General features: G+C 38.5%; 1 protein-coding gene across 1 annotated transcript in view; it reads left to right on the top strand.

The window, feature by feature from the left end:
- LOC137617126 (lymphocyte-specific helicase-like) overlaps window positions 1-21007 on the top strand; it is a 43104-nt gene extending 22097 nt beyond the window's left edge. The window contains exons 12-19 of the mRNA XM_068346975.1: window positions 485-713; window positions 1555-1716; window positions 2965-3134; window positions 4718-4841; window positions 8731-8888; window positions 14913-15081; window positions 15303-15591; window positions 19812-21007. Coding sequence (XP_068203076.1) covers window positions 485-713; window positions 1555-1716; window positions 2965-3134; window positions 4718-4841; window positions 8731-8888; window positions 14913-15081; window positions 15303-15591; window positions 19812-19963 — 1453 coding nt within the window. The 3' untranslated portion in view covers window positions 19964-21007. The remainder of the gene's footprint in view (window positions 1-484; window positions 714-1554; window positions 1717-2964; window positions 3135-4717; window positions 4842-8730; window positions 8889-14912; window positions 15082-15302; window positions 15592-19811) is intronic.
- Window positions 21008-21405: the final 398 nt, after the last annotated feature.

Raw genomic sequence — 21405 nt, 5'->3', positions numbered from 1 at the left:
CTTTTCCTCACTGGGATATTTTTCCCTGTTGGAGCCCTTGGGCTTATAGCATCTTGCTTTTCCAACTAGGGTTGTAGCAAGGCTTGTAATACTACTAATAATAATAATAATTGGAGAGAGTATATCTGTAGTGATGTCTCATACAAAAAATGGGCTAATTGTGAAGTGTTTAATATTAAAGAGGACATTTTTTTACTTAAGTTTACTGTACATGCAAATATAGTGGACCGTTCAATATTTTAACAATCCAATTACACATTTACAGTAGACTGATTTATTGTACTTATATGTTGTATAATCCAAGGTTTTGAAATTATATACACTTGTGTGAAATGTATCTTGTGCAAATATTTGTAAATTATTGGAGTACATTACTGTAAATCATTTCTTTTGATTCACTGAATTCTTTTTTTCCATAAAACTTGAAATATCCCAAAGATTGCTTAATTAAGTGTCGTATAATAAATATAATTTTGCCCTTCAGGTCCTTGAATACATTTCCGTCGTCGAACCGCCTCCTGATGACGGGCACCCCCCTGCAAAACAGTCTGGCCGAGCTGTGGTCGCTGTTGAATTTCCTGATGCCGGAAATTTTCGATTCCCTCGACGTGTTCGAGTCCTGGTTCGACATAACGGACATGATGGAGGACGGAAGCGACGAGAAAATCGTCCAGCAGGAGAGGGAGCAGCAAATCATCACCACGCTTATGAAGGTACATACATACATATACCAAGGCACTTCCAACAATTTTGGGGTGTAGCCGACATCAACAAATGAAACAAAAACAAAAAAGGGGACCTCTACTCTCTACGTTCCTCCCAGCCTAACAAGGGAGTCAACCGGGTTCAGCTGGTACTGCTAGGGTGGGGTGCCACAGCCCAACCTCCCACATTTCCACCACAGATGAAGCTTCATAATGCTGAATCCCCTACTGCTGCTACCTCCGCGGTCATCTAAGGCATCGGAGGAGGCAGCAGGGCCTACCGGAACTGCGTCACAATCGCTCGCCATTCATTCCTATTTGTAGCACTCTCTCTTGCCTCTCTCTCATCTATCCTCCTCACCTTATGAAGGTGAGGAAGGAAAATGGTTGTCTGCTGAAGAAGGTGTTGAATGGAGGAGTTGACGGGAGAAGTGCAAGGTGAAGGTCAAGGTTTGGGTGGATGGATGGAGTGAAGAAAGCCGTAGGTGATAGAAGGATTGATGTGAGAGAGGCAAAAGAAAATAGGAATTAATGGGGAGCAATTGTGAGGCAGTTCTGTTAGGCCCTGCTGCTTCCTCCAGTCACCCTGGTGACTGCTGAGGTAGCAGCAGAAGGGGATTCAGCATATGAAGCTTCATTTGTGGTGGATAACTGGGCTCCTAAAAACTGCTGAATCCCTCGTCAGGCTGGGAGGAGCTAGGAGGGTCCACAATTGGGGAAGTGCCTTGGTAGATAAATCATAAAATACATCTGATTCGAAAAATAAGTTTTAGATTTTCTTCAATATGATGAGTGATAATCTTAACCATTTGGAAATATCTATTGTAATGTACGGCCGTTGTTCTTCCAGATTTTAAGTCCGTTCTTTTTACGGAGAGTCAAGAAGGATGTCAACCTCGACATCCCGCCAAAAAGGGAGTTGTACGTTTACACGCCCATGACGCCGTTGCAGCTCGAGTGGTATGAAGCCACTTTGAAAATGGATACCGAAGTTTTTGACAAAATGAAGCAGGTAAACATTGTGAATATTTGAGTTTTTTAAAGGTAAACATACAATTATTTAAGTTTTTAAAGGTTAACATTATCATTTGAGATTTTTAAAATTAAACATTGTGATTTTTTGAGCTTTTTAAAAGTAAACATTATGATTATTCATGATTTTAACCTTTTGATAAAGATCTGAAAAGTAAAGTGTGTTGTGTGGGCCACTCTTATTGAAAAGTAAAGGAGCACTCCCAAATATCTGGGAACGATTTAAGTGAAACGGAGAAGTGAGGAATTATAAGTACAGTATTCTGTGTTAGTAAAGTACTGTAGTACAGTATCTTGATGACTAGAAAGGAACTAAAGGGTTGGATAACATTACCTCCGCCAACGAATTTGGAAGGAGGCTATGTTTTACCCCCTGTTTGTGTTTGGGAGCAGCTTCCTGGCCAAATTTTAACTGTAGAGTAATGAAACTTACAAGGATTAACTATTATGTAAAAAAGCTGGAAATGATTAAATTTTGGAAGGTCAAAGTCACGGTTACCTAAAATGTCCAATTTACATAATCAGCCATTAGTTTGGACATCTTTGTCCCAGAGACTTCAAACTTGGTTCATATTTGTGTATGAAAATCCACACCCATTAATTCATGTTAAGGTCTAAGGTCAAGATCAAAGTCGTGAAATAAGCTGCCGTGGCAGAGGTCTGCGCTCTACTCGGTGCCCCTCTAATTATCTATTGAATTTAGAAGAAAATGTTGCTGGACATTCTTACGGTTTAAAATTCATATTTGAAGTCCTGAACCGGGCGAGACTGGAGTTTAGGGAGAGTTCTTGTAATTAACCACTTTACGAGGAATCCTTGAATTTGTTTTATTGCTTAGTTAAGAGACCCTAAGTACTTTATGCAATTGGCCGTAAGATTTCTTCTTCCCCAAGTATTGTAGAGTAATGGCAGAGGTCTCTGAGAACTTGAGGTATTGTACACTTCAGGGGAAGCCAATGAGACTTTAGACATCTGTACACTCTAGGGCGGTATGCTATGATCGGCAAAAGAAAAATCGTTGGCAACACAGCCTCTAAAACAGTCACTGAGCTTGTAACAAACATGTTTTATTAATTTGGAAAAGTGCTATATGGGAAAAATGTCTTCTGCATGTCAGCACTTTGTTGAATTAGCTTCTCATGTCGTGCACCGGAATTTAAGAAGCCAACTGTGTAGTACAATAAATGCCATTTCCTGATTTAATCTATTAATTTATCTTTTTATGTAGGAGTCGGTAGTGAAGGAACCAATTGAGTATGACAGTAAGGGAAGACCAAAGAGAAGAGCCAGTAAGAAGGTAGATTACAAAGTGTTCGATGCTGAATATGATTCAAGTGATTTCCAGAGTTACTTGAGTAACAAAATAAGAGAAGAGGATGAAGAGACCAAAGATTCAAAGTAAGTATTGCCAATTTGTTGTAGAAGTCACTTTATAACTTTGTCTTATTTAGGGTTTTCAAAGTTCCAATGGGATTCAGTTTAAAGTTCTTATTAATAGCAGAGGTAAGGGAATAGTGACAATGCGCTAGCAAGGACACTGCCCTAGAGACTGACCATATACACATATGATCACCACCCAATCCCCCTCTCCACCCAAGTTAGGATCAGGGAGGGTCCAGGTAGTGGCTGCTGTTGACGCAGCAGATAGATATACACTCTACAGGCTCTACACCCCCCCCCCACTCCTTAGCTCGGATATGGTGAGGTTGCAGAAACCACAAGAAGCTATCGAGCTTTGAGCATGTCTCAAACCCTAGTCCAGAAGGGGCCCTGTTTTTGAAAAGTTAAGAACATCAACTTCATGAATTATTTGTTTTTTTCACTAAACGATACTATTACACACAATTATCGGCTTTCAAGACCCCTTAAAGTTTATTAATGCTTTACATTGGAGATTTGAATTTCCGTTCTATGGAAATTTATCTGTGATTGTGTAAGTGTTATTATTTTTGTTGAGGATTATATGTTTTCCATTTCTTTCTTGTCCAGGTATACTTAAGAGTTTCTACTAATTGGTGAGAGTTGAAGGTGCTAACCTCTTGAATTCTAAATTATTTTAGTTCCTACAGGCAAGAGACCAACCTGTAAGTAAGGCTGGTGTTGAACTAGTGGTTTGGTGATAACATGTTGGTAAATAGAACTAGGAACACTCCCGATTACCAGTGGTTAACTGGCCAGGACACCAGCCACCTGTTGAGATACTACCGCTAGATTGTTATTGCGTTCTTTAATTGGCCAGACAGTACTACGTTAGATTTCTCTCTGGTTATGGTTCATTTTGTCTTTGCCTTTGCCTTTGCCTACACATACACTGAATTGTCAGGCCTATTTTTTCCATATTCTCCTCTGTCCTCATCTGACAACATCGAGATAATCAAACAATTCTTCTTTGCCCAAGGAGTTAACTACTGCACTGTACTTTCCCCATTTTAAGGTTAGAAGGGACTCTTTAGCTATCATATGTATATACTGTATGGTCAGTCTTCAACTTTGTCTTCTCTTTTGCCTCTGCCAATCATGTGTGACCTTTGAAATATCGACTAGACACTTAAACTATCAATACCAATTCACGCTTAAAATTTGCTCATCTGCGACTGCTGAGCTGGAAGAACCCGGCAAAATTTATAACCTGCGCTCCATCACATCACCATTTAGTAGTAAGAGTCAAGTAGGCTGATGTGAAGTCATGTATCTGGTATAGAGTTCTCCGGCTTGATACATTCAGGCACTATTCTTATGTCTCTTCCCCTGTTTTTTTAAGTTTTCTTAGTTAATATATGAAAGATTTATTTCAATGTAACTGTCCTTGAAATATTTTGATTAATTACTTCTCTTGTAGTTTTATTTCCTTATTCCCTTAATTCTCTGGACTATTTTTCCCTGTTGGAGCCCTTGGGCTTATAGCATCCTGCTTTTCTAAGTAGGATTTTGGCTTAGCATTTCTTCCATTCTTCATTCTCGTCTGTTATTTTTTTTTCCAGAAAACTAACCCAGAAGACATCAGTACTGAATGTGAAGCTACAAAACAGAGCCATGCAGATGCGAAGAATTGTAAACCATCCGTATCTGTTGAATTACCCCCTGAACAAAGACGGCTCGTTCAAGGTAAGACACATTTGTTATGCTCGGTTGAATCTGCAGTTCGTTTTGCAGTGCCGGCTTGTTTTCCGTTTACTATTGCTTGTCCGGTCATTTCACTTTATTTTTGCTGTGGGGTATATTGTGCTAAATATATGCTTTTGTGAATGTTTAAACTAGTTATATTAAAAGTAATTGCTGCCTATGTGGCGTTAGTTTTGTTATGATTTTTTTCTATTAGCTTTTTATCTTATCATTTTCTCTGTCCTCAACTTATAAACATTCGGGGATACAAACACAAATCCAATTAATAACAAAGATAAGATAAAGAAATACTGGAATAAAACAATATATAATTTAATACAGTAAGCAAAACAACATTTGTAATAACCTGATATCTATTTCATATGAAACCCAACTGTTTGTTGACTTTTGTAGCAGGAAATCATAGGCCAAAATTTAACCCTTTTACCCCCAATGCTATTTGGAACTTTCCAACCCTTAACCCCCAGGCTTTTTTTCCCAAGCACATTTTGAAATATATTTTTTTTAAATTGCTCTAACAGCCTTAATTTTTGTCATAGAGAGGTCAGGTTGGTCTCATTCTCTTGGAAAATGCCTGAATTTTCTCAAAAAATTATCAAAAATATGTAAAAAAAAAATTTTAAATAGCAGATTTTTTGCAAGGACGTACCAATACGTCCAAGGGGGTAAAGGGATGAGTTTTGTGAAACGTACCAGTACGTCCTTTGGGGGTAAAAGGGTTAATAAAATGGGACTCAAACAGCTTCTTGGAACGTAATAAGTTTTTAGTTCGAGGAACTTCTGCTTGTTCTTTTCACAATGACTGGCAGGATACAGTAATGAAGAGAAAATGATGATAATAGTAGAAATTGTTAATTATAAGACTAATGCCACAGACGCAGCAATTACTTATAATAAAACTTGTTTGAAAGAGGGGTCTACTCCAGAAAATGTTTTAAACTGATAACGAATGTCTTTTAAGCGTTTGCTAGTAACTAGGTATGCAGTTAATTCTAATCGTCAGGCCTTCTCCACCATGAGGCTCAATACCACACAGTATTCTAGAAGTTTTATTCCAGCTTTGACCAAGTTGTGGAATGATCAAACTCGCAGCAAATGTTTTTATATTGAACAGGTTGACATAAGTGCTTTTATAGTTTATAAATCTAATATCTGTCTGATGTTGTTAATGTTTATAGAATATTTTATTTTAATTTTCATTACTTATATTGTTTATTCATTTCCCTATTTCCTTTCTTCACTGCACTATTTTTCCCTGTCGCAGCACTTGGGCTTTTAGCATCTTGCTTTTCCAACTAGGGTTGTAGCTTAGCTAGTAATAATAATAATAATAATTAACTTCTGTCTTTTAGTTCTCACTAATATGGTTAAAAAAACAGAAATATGCTTCCTTAGAAATGACTTTGTTGATAACAGCATTGCTAGCTTTATGTCCTACTCTCCCTTGGTTAATTCTTGATCTCCTCCATCTTGTGCCTAACCAGTTTTAAATTTTACTTGATCGGGTACTCCTGGGGTTTTACCCTAAATCCGCTTGAAGGTTTTAAAGGCCGCTCATGAATGACAGAGGCAATGGACAGTGACATTGCCCTATCAAGCAGGACAATGCCCTAGAGACGTTCATATACATATCATCGGCACTCATGCCCCCTCTCCACCCAAGCTAGGATCAAGAAGGGGGCAGGCAATGGCTGCTGATGACTCAGGAGATAGACCTATAGGGTCCCCCAAATCCCCCATCCTTAGCTCACAAGGATGGTGAGGTTGCAGCGACCGAAGGAACTAATGAGTTTGAGCGGGACTTGAACCCCAGTCTGACGATCACCAGTCAAGGACGTTAGCTCCACAGGACGAATCCCTTAGTTTATCTAGCCCAGATTCATAAATCCAATTCATTGACTTCATATTCCTCAGCCATGTAGGCCTGGGTCTTCCAACTCTTATACTGCCTTTTGGATCCCAATTTAAAGTTTGAACTGACCTCTTGGGGAGTGCAAAGAACATTCCCTAACCATCTCCATTTACCCCTCACCATGACCTCATTCATAAATGGGACTCGAGTAATCTCGTTATTGTTTCATTTGTAATCCTGTCCTGCCATTTAACTACCAGTATTCATCTGAGGGCTTCTCAAATCTACAAAATCTGTTGGATATTGTTAAATTGTTATACCATGAATCATGTCCATATAGTAACACCGACCTTATTAAACTGAAATATAACCCAATTTTTATATGTAATATCAGGCGATTTGATTTTCAGATTTTACTTTGCTTTAATTTTAATATTTTCTATCTTACACTATCCACATTCTCAAATAGTTTAGATGTCAATGGGACCCTGTGCATAACTTAAACTACTTATGTAAATAATAATTGCTAACTACTTTACATATAAGTAATAAGGCTTGAAGATTATTTAAGAGTACTGTACTGTACTCTAATTGTATTGGTTTACCGTTGTCTTTGACATCAATGTAAACAAAACCTTATACTTCGAAGGGCCTGTTTTTATCGCGAAGGTCCCTAACCAGTTTTTACTTAAAAAAGAAAAATAGTATTAAAATAACTGTAACAGAGATGGGTATCTTCACTCAAATTATATTGAAAAGATTACTCTTAAAGGTTTAAAGGTCGCTCATGAATGGCAGAGGCAAGGGACAGTGACATTGCCCTAGCAATCAGGACAATGCCATAGGGACTGACTATATATAATATGATCAGCACCCAAGCCTCCTCTCCACCCAAACTAGGACCAAGGAGGGCCAGGCAGTGGCTGCTGATGACTCAGCAGATAGACCTATAGGTTCTCCCAAACCCCCCAACCTTAGCTCACAAGGATGGTAAGGTTGCAGACACTAATGGCACTAACAAGTCTGGGTGGGACTCTAACCCCTGTCTGGCAAATCACCAGACAGAGATGTTACCAATCAGGCCACAACAATCCTCTTCTGTCATTTTAGATGTTAGTCCTAATATTTTATATTTATATGCTTATTGCATAATCAAATCCTATGCGTTAACAATTTGCCTGTATGGTAACTACAGTATGTACGTAAATAGTAAGTAATGATTTATTAATTAGGCACTAAAATTTAAAATTAGTAATTGATTATCCACAAGTTTTTTTTTTATTTTCTAAAACTATGAAAACATTAGTTTTAGCATTGTGGTAACTTCCCTGACTGGTGAACACCAGACTGGGGTTTTGAGTCCTGCTCAAACTCGTTAGTTCCTTTGGTCGCTGAGCTAAGGATGGGGGAGTGGTTAGGGGAGCCTATAGGTCATCAGCAGCCATTGCCTGGACCTCCCTGGTCCCAGCTTGTAGAGGGGACTTGGGAGCTGATCAAATGGTATATATGGTCGGTGTCTTTGGCATTGTCCTGTTTGATAGGGCAATGTCACTGTCCCTTGCCTCTGCCATTCATGAGTAGCCTTTAAACTAGAGTCCTTGTCTAGCGTTCTAGGACAGTGCCAAAGAAATAGATTATTTTCGAGAATTTTGGTACATATAATATACAATATTTTTTTCAATTTAGAGAATGATAAACAAAATTACTAAAAATTTTGATTGTTTATTAATAGAATTTATTAATAATTGGTTTAAAAAAAGTTCTATATTCAGGTTTTTCAAAGTTTATTGGTCCGTTTTGTGATAATCTGATTTTTAAGTTTCGTCCCCTTTCTGAAGTTAGCTGAAAGAATATCTTTACTTATGAAAATTATTCTTGAAAAGTAAAAAAAAAATAGTTAACCAATTGTCCTTGTATTAAAGAAAAAGGGCCACAAATACACATTGAATCTGGAAAGGACTTATTAACTATTGGTAAATATACCAACACCTTTCTAACCAAACCTTTCGTTTTCTCAAGATCGATGAGGAATTGGTAAAGTCGTGTGGAAAACTGCAAGTCTTGGACCAGCTTCTAAAAGAACTCCACAAGAGAGGGCATCGCGTGCTCATATTCTCTCAGATGACGATGATGATGGACATCCTGGAAGATTACCTGACGTTGCGGCCGCAGTACAGGTAAGATTTCGTGCAACAATTGACTTTGTTGCAACATTTCGCGTATTGAAATTGATACGTTTTTCAAGGCACAAAAGGTCCTCGGCATACAGCCATAAATCCAACTGCAAATAGCAAAGATAAGATAAAGAAATGCTGTAATTAAACTATATTTGTTCCAACACTGTGTACTTAAGGGCGCGTATCACACCACCTGAGGTTGCCCCTCATAGAAAACGGGAGTAGGGTAAACTACACAAAACTCTGGTTGGTTAGGAGGAGATCCCAGATACTCCTAAGAAAGTAGTTCGAGGTAAGTAATGTTAGGAAAAATACAAATTACTTAGAATTTGTGATTTAATATAGTAAGCAAAACTACATTTGTAATAACTTTATATATATATATATATATATTTCATATGCTGCTTCCTCCGGTGCCTTAGATGACCGCGGAGGTAGCAGCAGCAGGGGATTCAGCGTTATAAAGCTTCATCTGTGGTGGATAACGGGGGAGGGTGGGCTGTGGCACCCTAGCAGTACCAGCTGAACTCGGTTGAGTCCCTTGTTAGGCTGGGAGGAACGTAGAGAGTAGAGGTCCCCTTTTTTGTTTTGTTTCTTTTGTTGATGTCGGCAACCCCCCAAAATTGGGGGAAGTGCCTTGGTATATGGATGTATGATGAAACCCAATTATTTGTTGAATTTTGTAGCTGTAAATCATAGGCATGGGATTCAGGTTACGCCTACCCTAGGCCAAAATTTAACAAAATTGGATGTACAATGGCTTCATGGAGCCAATCAACTTTGTAAATATTGATTTGTGATGACAACCTCATTGAACAAGGAAGAAATTGCTAGATAGGTTTTCTTGAATAGAATGATGATGATGATGATAACCAAGAAATGAAAATAAAGTGTATAGTGTTTGACTACTCTGTTGAACTGATTGACTGGAGTTGACGTTGGCCCACAGGACTGTGGTCTAGTGCTGGTTTAGACGTTCCAGTCTTATTGAGTGGCCGACGGTCTACATACAAACATATACTCTATATGATGAATTAAGTTTGAAAGTTGAAAACCTGTACTGGTGAAAATTTTTTTTAACAATTATACCGTAAAAGGATTGTTATAGTCATTATTGAACAAGTAACTTTCCACGTTATAGAAATTGATACATACATACATACATATACCATGGCACTTCCCCCAATTTTGGGGAGTAGCCGACATCAACAAAGAAACAAAAACAAAAAAGGGGACCTCTACTCTTTACGTTCCTCCCAGCCTAACAAGGGACTCAACCGAGTTCAGCTGGTACTGCTAGGGTGTCACAGCCCACCCTCCCCCATTATCCACCACAGATGAAGCTTCATAATGCTGAATCCCCTACTGCTGCTACCTCGGCGGTCATCTAAGGCATCGGAGGCAGCAGCAGGGCCTACCGGAACTGCGTCACAATCGCTCGCCATTCATTCCTATTTCTAGCACGCTCTCTTGCCTCGCTCACATCTATCCTCCTATCACCCAGAGCTTCCTTCACTCCATCCATCCACCCAAACCTTGGCCTTCCTCTAGTACTTCTCTCATCAACTCTTGCATTCATCACCTTCTTTAGCAGACATCCATTTTCCATTCTCTCAACATGGCCAAACCACCTCAACACATTCATATCCACTCTAGCTGCTAACTCATTTCTTACACCCGTTCTCACCCTCACCACTTCGTTCCTAACCCTATCTACTCGAGATACACCAGCCATACTCCTTTGACACTTCATCTCAAACACATTCAATTTCTGTCTCCATCAATTTCATTCCCCACAACTCCGATCCATACATCACAGTTGGTACAATCACTTTCTCATATAGAACTCTCTTTATATTCATGCCCAAACCTCTATTTTTTACTACTCCCTTAACTGTCCCCAACACTTTGCAACCTTCATTCATTCTCTGACGTACATCTGCTTCCACTCCACCATTTGCTGCAACAACAGACCCCAAGTACTTAAACTGATCCACCACCTCAAGTAACTCTCCATTCAACATGACATTCAACCTTGCACCACCTTCCCTTCTCGTACATCTCATAACCTTACTCTTACCCACATTAACTCTCAACTTCCTTCTCTCACACACTTCCAAATTCTGTCACTAATCGTCCAAGCTTCTCTTCTGTGTCTGCAACCAGTACAGTATCATCTGCAAACAACAACTGATTTACCTCCCATTCATGGCCATTCTCGTCTACCAGTTTTAATCCTCCTCCAAGCACTCGAGCATTCACTTCTCTCACCACTCCATCAACATACAAGTTAAACAACCACGGCGACATCACACATCCCTGTCTCAGCCCCACTCTCACCGGAAACCAATCACTCACTTCATTTCCTATCCTAACACATGCTTTACTACCTTTGTAGAAACTTTTCACTGCTTGCAACAACCTTCCACTAACTCCATATAACCTCATCACATTCCACATTGCTTCCCTATCAACTCTATCATACGCTTTCTCCAGATCCATAAACGCAACATACACCTCCTTACCTTTTGCTAAATATTTCTCGCATATCTGCCTAACTGTAAAAATCTGATTCATACAACCCCTACCTCTTCTAAAACCACCCTGTACTTCCAAGATTGCATTCTCTGTTTTATCCTTGATCCTATTAATCATTACTCTACCATACGCTTTTCCAACTACACTCAACAAACTAATACCTCTTGAATTACAACACTCATGCACATCTCCCTTACCCTTATATAGTGGTACAATACATGCACAAACCCAATCTACTGGTACCATTGACAACACAAAACACATTAAACAATCTCACCAACCATTCAAGTACAGTCACACCCCCCTCCTTCAACATCTCAGCTCTCACACCATCCGTACCAGATGCTTTTCCTACTCTCGTTTCATCTAGTGCTCTCCTCACTTCATCTATTGTAATCTCTCTCTCATTCTCATCTCCCATCACTGGCACCTCAACACCTGCAACAGCAATTATATCTGCCTCCCTATTATCCTCAACATCAGTAAACTTTCAAAATATTCTGCCCATCTTTTCCTTGCCTCCTCTCCTTTTAACAACCTTCCATTTCCATCTTTCACTGTCTCTTCCATTCTTGAGCCAGCCTTCCTTACTCTCTTCACTTCTTTCCAAAACTACTACTTATTCTCTTCATATGAATGACCTAATCCCTGACCCCACCTCAGGTCAGCTGCCCTCTTTGCCTCACGTACCTTGTGCTTTACTTCCACATTTTTCTCCTTATATTTTTCTTACTTCTCTATACTATTACTCTGCAGCCATTCTTCAAAAGCCCTCTTTTTCTCTTCCACTTTTACCTTCACTCCTTCATTCCACCATTCACTGCCCTTCCTCATGCTGCCTCCAACAACCTTCTTTCCCACACATATCACTTGCAATCCCAACAAAATTTTCTTTTACTAACTTCCACTCCGCCTCTAAATTGCCAGTTTCTCTTACTTTCACTTCGTCATATATCATTTTCAACCTTTCCTGATATTAACTTTTTACCCCCGGTTTTATTAGCTCTTCAACCCTCACTACCTCCCTTTTACATCCACCTACTCTATTCCCCCATTCTTTTGCTACAACTAATTTTCCTTCCACCAAAAAATGATCAGACATACCGTTAGCCATACCCCTAAACACGTGCACATCTTTCAATCTTCCAAACATTCTTTTAGTTATCAACACATAATCCATTAACGCCCTTTCTACCACTCTTCCATTTGCCACTCTTACCCATGTATACTTGTTTTTATCTTTCTTTTTTAAAAAGCTAGAACTTATCACCATCTCTTGCTCAACACACACAGCTACCAGTCTCTCACCACTCTCATTTTCACCTGGTACGCCATACTTCCCAATGACACCTTCTACCTCTCCAGCGCCCACTCTAGCATTTAAGTCACCCATGACAACTACATAATTCCTTCTACCCAGTCCTTCTACACCTAGTTAATTCATTCCAGAACTCATTCCACTCTTCTTCACTTTTCTCACTACCTGGCCCATACGCACTGACAAACGCCCAACATTCCCTACCCAACCTAACCCTTACCCACATTAACCTAGATGATATCTCCTTCCATTCCACTACTTTACCTGTCATCCATTCACTCAGCAATAAAGCCACACCCTCTCTCGCTCTTCCCCTTTCAATCCCAGACACTCTACCAGACATTTCACCAAACATCACTTCACCCTTTCCTTTTATCTTCGTCTCACACAAGGCTAATACATCCATCCTTCTATTCCTAAACATCCAATTTCACATCTTTTACTCTCTATCGTACTACATCCACGCACATTCAAACACCCCAAAACTAGAGTGCGGGGAGCAGTCACTCTCCCCCCAGCTCCATCTCTTTGTCGATGTCTCACAGGATGTAGATACAGGAGAGGAGGTTCCTAGCCCCCTCGTCCTGTCCCTTTTAGTTGCCTCTTACGACACGCAGGGATAACGTTGGCACTATTCTTGTGTTTAGAAATTGATATGGGTGAAAATATAATCTTGAACATTTACAAACATTTTTGTCTTTTAATACACCTACTTTTTATTTTTCAATAGTTTTTTATGCTAATTAAGGAAGTATATAACCCTTGACATCAGAAATGAATAACAATGAAAAATGAACATTGTAAAACCATTTTAATGATAGAAATTAGATGAAAAAGTTACTACATGGCAATAATCCCTCCTGGTCTATGCCATTTCTCATGTTGGCATGATGGGAGTAAATATGGATGGCTGGATTGAGGCCATCATCTATGTGGACCATCCTAGTTCTAAAAACATATCTACAGTATATACACGTACACTATTTATATCTACATATGTATGTACTGTACATGTACACTTACACTGTATATTATTTATGTAGCCTATAAATGTAAATGTACGTACAGTATACGTAATGTATTAAATACTGTATTTATATTACAGTATTTATACAGGACATTACTTTATTTTATGTACAGTATATAATTTATATTATTAATATTTATTTACATGATTCTTTGTTCTACTGATAACATATGCATTTATAGGGTTAATATACACTTATTGTTATTATATATACATGTACATGTACACAAAAAAAATGTACGTCTTCCAAAAATAGGGAGGGATCCTACTTCGCGGGTTTTCACCTATTGCGGTCAGTTCTGGTCCCCATTAACCGCGAGAGGTGAGGGATTACTTTATAACTTGAGCTCAAAACTACATTCAAAAGAAGTGGATTAAAATGTTTAGGAAGGACTACGCATACATTTGTGTCGTGCCTCTTCATCATATCACTCAATACTACACAGTATTCTAGAAGTTTTATTCCAGCTGTGACCAAGTTGTGAAATGATCTTCCTAATCGGGTAGTTGAATTGGTAGAACTTCAAAAGTTAAAATTTACAACAAATCTTTTATGTTGAACAGGCTGACAGAAGTCTGTTTATAGTTTATATATGAAGGATCTATTTTAACCATTTTACCCCCAAAGGACGTACTGGTACGTTTCACAAAACCCATCCCTTTACCCCCATGGACGTACCGGTACGTCCTTGCAAAAAATTGCTATAAAAAATCTTTTTTTTTTTTCATATTTTTGATAATTTTTTGGAAAAATTCAGGCATTTTCCAAGAGAATGAGACCAACCTGACCTCTCTATGACAAAAATTAAGGCTATTAGAGCAATTTAAAGAAAATATACTGCAAAATGTGCTGGGAAAAAAATAACCCCTTGGGGGTTAAGGGTTGGAAATTTCCAAAGAGCCTGGGGGTTAAAGGGTTAATGTTATTGTTATTAAAATATTTTAATATTTCATTACTTCTCATAGTTTTTTTTTTTATTTTCCTCACTGGGCTATTTTTCCATGTTGGAGTCCTTGGGCTTATAGCATCTTGCTTTTCCTACTAAGGTTGTAGCTTTCCTAATATTAATAGTAATAATAATAATAATGATTATAATAATTATTGTATAAAAACTTGATTCACGACTTTCTAACGTTACAGATATAAGAGGTTGGATGGCTGTAAGTCGCTTGATGAACGGCAGCAAGACATAGAAGGATTCAACGATAAGAAATCTACAGACTTTCTGTATTTAATTAGTACGAGAGCCGGAAGCCTTGGAATAAATCTTGCTACTGCAGACACTGTGATCATTTATGACTCTGATTGGGTTAGTTTGAAGTCAGCCTGTTAGATACAGTAATAATGTCTGTATAAAGATACTTGGTAGATACAGTAGTCATGTCTATAAATCTGTGCGAAGTTACTCGTTAAATACAGTAGTTATGTCTATCTATAAAAAGTAACGATCACTTCTTATAAACACAGTAAATATCCTTTTTGATAAAAGTATTGAGATTGTCGTCTTACTTTTCATTTGTCCGTCGATAGAACCCACAATGTGACCTACAAGCCCAGGATCGGTGCCACAGAATCGGACAGACGAAACCGGTCCTGGTTCTACGGCTCATAACCGCCAGTTCCATCGACGAGAGGATCGTAGACAGGGCCGGGGCGAAGAGAAAGCTAGAGAAGATGATCATCCAGTCGGGGAAATTCAAGGCCGGAAATGCGAAGCAGCGGGGGAAGATGTTGGAGATGAGCATTGATGCCGACGAACTCCTGGAGTTGCTTAAGCAGAGGGATCACGACCGCATCCATAACACTACCACCGGAAACAGTAAGATTACGCTTGTTTTTAACTTTTTTTTTTCTTTTTAACAAACATTTGGAAATACAAATACAAATTAAACTGAAATTAATTTTGGATATTGTATCTTAAAGTTCGTAATGAACTACTATAATAAAATGTTTTAATATAGTAATCAAGACGAAATTTGCAATATGAAACGAATATTTGTTGACTTGTGGCTGAAAATCATAGGCTTGTGAGTCAAGACGAAATTAAAGATTTTGCTTGCAAACAGCTTCTTGGAACCTAATAAGTTTGTAAGTTGAGGAATTTCTTATACTCTCATTCAATCCCTTGGAGAAGTTGTAGTTATTACTGCCACCCCCTATATGAGTGTCTATGTTAGGACACCAAAGTAAAACACTTGTTCTCTAATCTTAGGTAGTGCCATAGCCTCTGCACCATGGCCTTCCACTGCCTTTGGGTAGAGTTCTCTTGCTCAGGGGTACTTGTTTCCTTTCCTCACTGTGCTATTTTCCCTCTTGGAGCTCCAGGGCTTATGGGATCCTGCTTTCCCAATAGCTAGAAATAGTAATAAATAGGAGTCTTCTGGCTTTTGATACCAGTTCCCAGGACTTGAGTGATGGATGCAATGTTGCTAGTTTGAAAGGGTATAGATATATTGCCTTCCTTCCCATATGGGTGATCCACACAGTGCCAGCAAGTACAAAGAATATGAATAAAAGGAAGCATGGTCTCTTCTTAAGACCTTGATTTAAATATATCCTAATGACCACAACACAGAAACGTTACTCTAACCAGATCTATCGAAGGGCTGTTATCTCGTGTACTGCTTCAGCTAGCTTCCAGGAGATTTTATCTCCTTATTTTGCAAGCAAAAATATTCTAAGTAAACTTCTTATTGATTTTGAATTACAATAAAGCTTGGAGGAAAAATCATTTCAGCACCAGTGGTTAACTGGCCAGGATACCAGCCGCCTAGATTATTGCATCCTTTAATTGGCCAGACAGTCCTACGTTAGATTTCTCTCCAGTTACCTCTCATTTTGTCTTTACCTACACCCACACACACTGAATAGTCTATCTCATTCTTTCCATATTTTCCTCTGTCCTCATCTGACAACACTATAACTAAACAATTCTTCGCCCAAGGAGTTAACTACTGCACTGTAATTGTTCAGTGGCTACTTTCCTCTTGGTAAGGGTACAAGAGAGAATTTAGCTATGGTAAGCAGCTCCTCCAAAAGGACACTCAAAAATCAAACTATTGCTCTCTAGTCTTGGGTAGCACCATAGCCTCTGTACTGTGGCCTTCCACTGTTTAGGATTAGAGATATCTTGCTTGAGGGTACACTTGGACATGCTGTTCTATCTTATTTCTCTTCATTTTTTTTTTCCGAAGTTTTTATAGTTTACATATGAATGTGGCGTAGGAGGAGGTGATGTTGACTGTCCTTTAAATATTTTTATTGTTTATTACTTCCCATGTAGTTTATTTTCTTATTTCCTTTCATTACTGGGTTATTTTTGCCTGTTGGAGCCTTTGCGCTTATTGAGAAAGTGTTTGTACCAACTGTGATGTATGGATCGGAGTTGTGGGGAATGAAAGTGATGGAGAGACAGAAATTCAATGTGTTTGAGATGAAGTGTCTAAGGAGTATGGCTGGTATATCTCGAGTAGATAGGGTTAGGAACGAAGTGGTGAGGGTGAGAACGGGTGTAAGAAATGAGTTGGCAGCTAGAGTGGATATGAATGTGTTGAGGTGGTTTGGCCATGTTGAGAGAATGGAAAATGGCTGTATGCTAAAGAAGGTGATGAATGCAAGAGTTGATGGGAGAAGTACGAGAGGAAGGCCAAGGTTTGGGTGGATGGATGGAGTGAAGGAAGCTCTGGGTGATAGGAAGATAGATGTGAGCGAGGCAAGAGAGCGTGCTAGAAATAGGAATGAATGGCGAGCGATTGTGACGCAGTTCCGGTAGGCCCTGCTGCTGCCTCCAATGCCTTAGATGACCGCGGAGGTAGCAGCAGTTGGGGATTCAGCATTATGAAGCTTCCTTTGTGGTGGATAATGTGGGAGGGTGGGCTGTGACACCCTAGCAGTACCAGCTGAACTCTGTTGAGTCCCTTGTTAGGCTGGAAGGAACGTAGAGAGTAGAGGTCCCCCCCCCTTTTTTTTTTTTGTTTCTTTGTTGATGTCAGCTACCCCCCAAAATTGGGGGAAGTGCCTTGGTATATATGTATGTATGTACATCTTGCTTTTCCAACCAGGGTTATAGCTTAGCTTGTAATAATAACCAATTAGCTTGTAATAATAACCAATTGTCATAGTAGGGCCCATTGCTATTTTCAAGACTTTACCATGATACTTTTAGATGTTATGGGAAGGAATCACTATTTTGTTATTAAAGGCTCTCATGGTTCAAGTTATTCCAATTTAAAAGAATCTTCTTTACCTTAATATTAACGAGTCCTAGCATTTTTAATAGGGCAAAGCTTTGGCAGCAGAATAATAACCCTGGCCTGATTGGTAACGTCTGCCTGGTGATCGCCAGAGGGGTTAGAGTCCCGCTCAGATTTGTTAGTTCCTTTATTGTCTACAACCTTACCATCCTTCTGAGCTAAGGAAGGGGGCTATTTGGGAGCCTATAAGTCTACCTGCTGAGCCATCAGCAGCCATTGCCTGATCCTAGCTTGGGTGGAGAGGTGCTTGGGTGCTGATCACCTGATTCATGGTCAGTCTCTATGGTATTGTCCTGCTTGCTAGGACAGTGTCACTGTCCCTTGCCTCTGGCATCCATGAACAGACTTGAAACTTCAGAGCGTATGATCTTAGACTAGTAGCCGCCACTTTTAGCTTGATAACGTTTTTTTTATAGGGGGGTGGGGGTTGGAGTTTAGGCAGCATGACAATGGAAAGCTTAACTTTTATTTTAGCTAGTATTTATTTGAAAAAATAAAAGCACACAAATTTGGGAAAAAGTTAATTTCAATCTTATATCAGACATTCTGATTGTATAATTTTTGCAGGGGAGGTTTTAAAATTATATTTCAATTTTATTTGGTAAATAAAGCTGTATTTTGTCTTCATATCTCAGATAATTTCGACGAATATTCATTTTTTTCTTCATTTTATGTAACTTTATAGAAGAATCTCCATTTTAACACTTGTTCCTTACATTAGTTCAGGGTAACGTGAGTGAGTGAGTGTGTGTGCGTGCGTGTGGTTTTTGACATTAGTCTTAAATTAATGATGATTTGATTTGATGGCGATATTTTACGTAATTACTCCTTTTTAATTCATTCCGAGGATTATTTGTATTTAGTGTATCAACCTCCCTCCACCTGGGAATTGTATTTTTCAGCTCTTCACTTTGAATATTCATGGAAATAAACTTTTCAAAACTTAGTTCCACACTTTGAATAAGAGCTTTGATGGCTAAATTGGTTAGGGCAGTTAGTTCGGACTTCGTGGAAGTCTGTGGCACTGGTTCAAATCCGCGGCCGACAGGTCAGGGAGGTGGACACTTTGCTATCCGTGTAGACACCTCAGGATTATGTACGTAATCGACGGATAGGTTTGCGTAAAGCAAATGAGTGTTGCGGGACTAATACACAGACAAAGCCACTCCAACACCTAAAACATAACACACCTCACACGTCTCGAACTGCCGACCTAACCGCGGCAGGACTCCTCGCTGCTGGGAGGAAGGAGACTGGTGACTGGTAGAACACGTGAACCTACGCTGCCGGTGTCTAAGCGATGTCAGGCAGGGCAGCCGATTGGGACTACGGTCTACCCCAAAGCCAAAGCAATTCCTTCAAAAGAAGGGCACTGTGCTTACCCCGTATAAAAATGGGAGAAAAGCTTGATATTAGATTATTTCCATATTTTGAATGTTGAGTTTCCCCACCTTCCTTACTTTGGTCATGGTATTTGTTTAAAGTTGATTATCAGAAATTCACTATTCTGTATCACATTCTTAGCTAATAAACAAAGTCTAGGAGTCGGGTGCATAGCAACGAGGGCTCCAACAGTGATTAATAGCCCAATGGGGAAGGAAACAAGGAAATAAACTACAAAAGAAGTAATGAGCAATTAGAATAAAATATTTTAAGAACAGTACCATTAAAATTATCTTTCACAGACTAAAAAGACACGTCAGCCCAAAAATGCTAATAGCATTTTACTTTTCAGTGCAGAGAAATTGTAATCAACCATTAATGCTTTCCTTTTTTTCCCCCACAGTATTCTCACAGAAAGAAATTGATCAACTGTTGGACAGAAGTGACATGGTGGTAAGGGGCTCCTCTTCGCCGAGGAAAGGGAAAGGCGGCCTGAAGGGAGTGTTCAAATTGCTAGAAGAAGAAGAGGAGGGAGAAACATTAGCTTCAGCTTGAAGAGAACTATTCAGACCAACTGTAGTTTGAAGTCTTATCAGGTTAATTTTTTTTTTATTCCCCCCTTCTTATTTTTTATTGATGTGCCTCCTTTATTGGCACACATTATATATTTATTTCGCCCGGGGAAGAAAGACGACTTGAATACTAAGCTGGCTTAGGTTATGAATATTCTGCTAATTTAATGAAAGTTCCCATTAAATTGCATTATATAATTGTTTATTGCCTATTGGATATTTTTTTTTCAAATACCCAATGAGAAGTATAAATTATTTTCCTTTTAACAAGATAGAAATTGAAAAAAGTATGATTTTATTATTTAATTTCAGAGCTGGGAACATTACAGTATTGGGAAAATTTTGTAATATTTGATTATGAGGATAAGTATGGTACCCAATTTAGAGTTCTGTAATGAATTTCCATTAGGGGACCTGCCTTTTGGTTCCAGTTAGGAGTCTCAGAATTTGTGATACAAGGAACATTACAGTATTAGAAAATTTTCTAATTTTCTAATTTTTAAATTGGGTCAAGTATGGCACCCAAATTAGTTTTGTAATTAATTTTCGTAAAGGGACCTGCCTTTAGGTCTCAGTTAGGAGTTGGAAAATTTGATACATTTGAGTACTTATGTGCAGAAATGGTGTTCAAAATTGTTGCAGTCTTTTAAAACATACATTCAAATGTTTCAGTTGCTAGGCCCATTAATGGAAAACTTTGTATTTTTATTTGGGGGCAATTTTGGTACCCAATTTTTTTCAGTTTTGTAATTAATTTTTATTAAGGGACTTCTCTTTCGTTCGATCAAAAATCTTTCAAATTTTGTGATACCTATACTATAGAATACATGAGAGTATGTATAGTAGTAATGAAACTTATTTTTTGCCGGTGTACAGAAATGATATTCAGTGTTTTATGTAGACATTAAAATGTTCGTTCAAGCCATTTCCAGGTGGGAGTTTGAACATGTTCAGAATATTATATCTTTAATTTGGTTCAGTATGGCATAAGTGTGTTTGGCTGAGAATATTCCATATGTTACTGGTATCCTCCCATGTAGATATAAAAAGTATTTTAGAGCTTCATCCATTCGGAGTTCTTTCTGAAGACATTTTTAAAGGGAATACAGTATTATCTATTATGAAGAGGAGGAGAAAGGATTGTATGTTTAGGTATTTGGATGTGATAACCACATTGGGATCCAGACATAAGAATACATTTTGTTACCTGACTTTTTTTTTTTTAATGAAATAGTTTTAGTTTACCAAAGAAGATTTGCTCTTGTACAGTTTTGTTTGTTTATATTTTTGTCAAGATATTTTAATAAAAGAAAAAAAAAAGACTAGAAACAAGTTTTAACATACCTCGAAGGAAATGGAAATGTCGATGTATAGGTTTTGCACCTATAAAACTGGAAAATTAACAAACTATGAGTAATTCACAAT

This window comes from Palaemon carinicauda, chromosome 23, assembly GCF_036898095.1.
Source record: "Palaemon carinicauda isolate YSFRI2023 chromosome 23, ASM3689809v2, whole genome shotgun sequence".
NCBI classification, from domain to species: domain Eukaryota; kingdom Metazoa; phylum Arthropoda; class Malacostraca; order Decapoda; family Palaemonidae; genus Palaemon; species Palaemon carinicauda.
The sequence above is the reverse complement of the archived record's forward strand: the minus strand, read 5'-3'. Positions and strand labels throughout refer to the sequence as shown.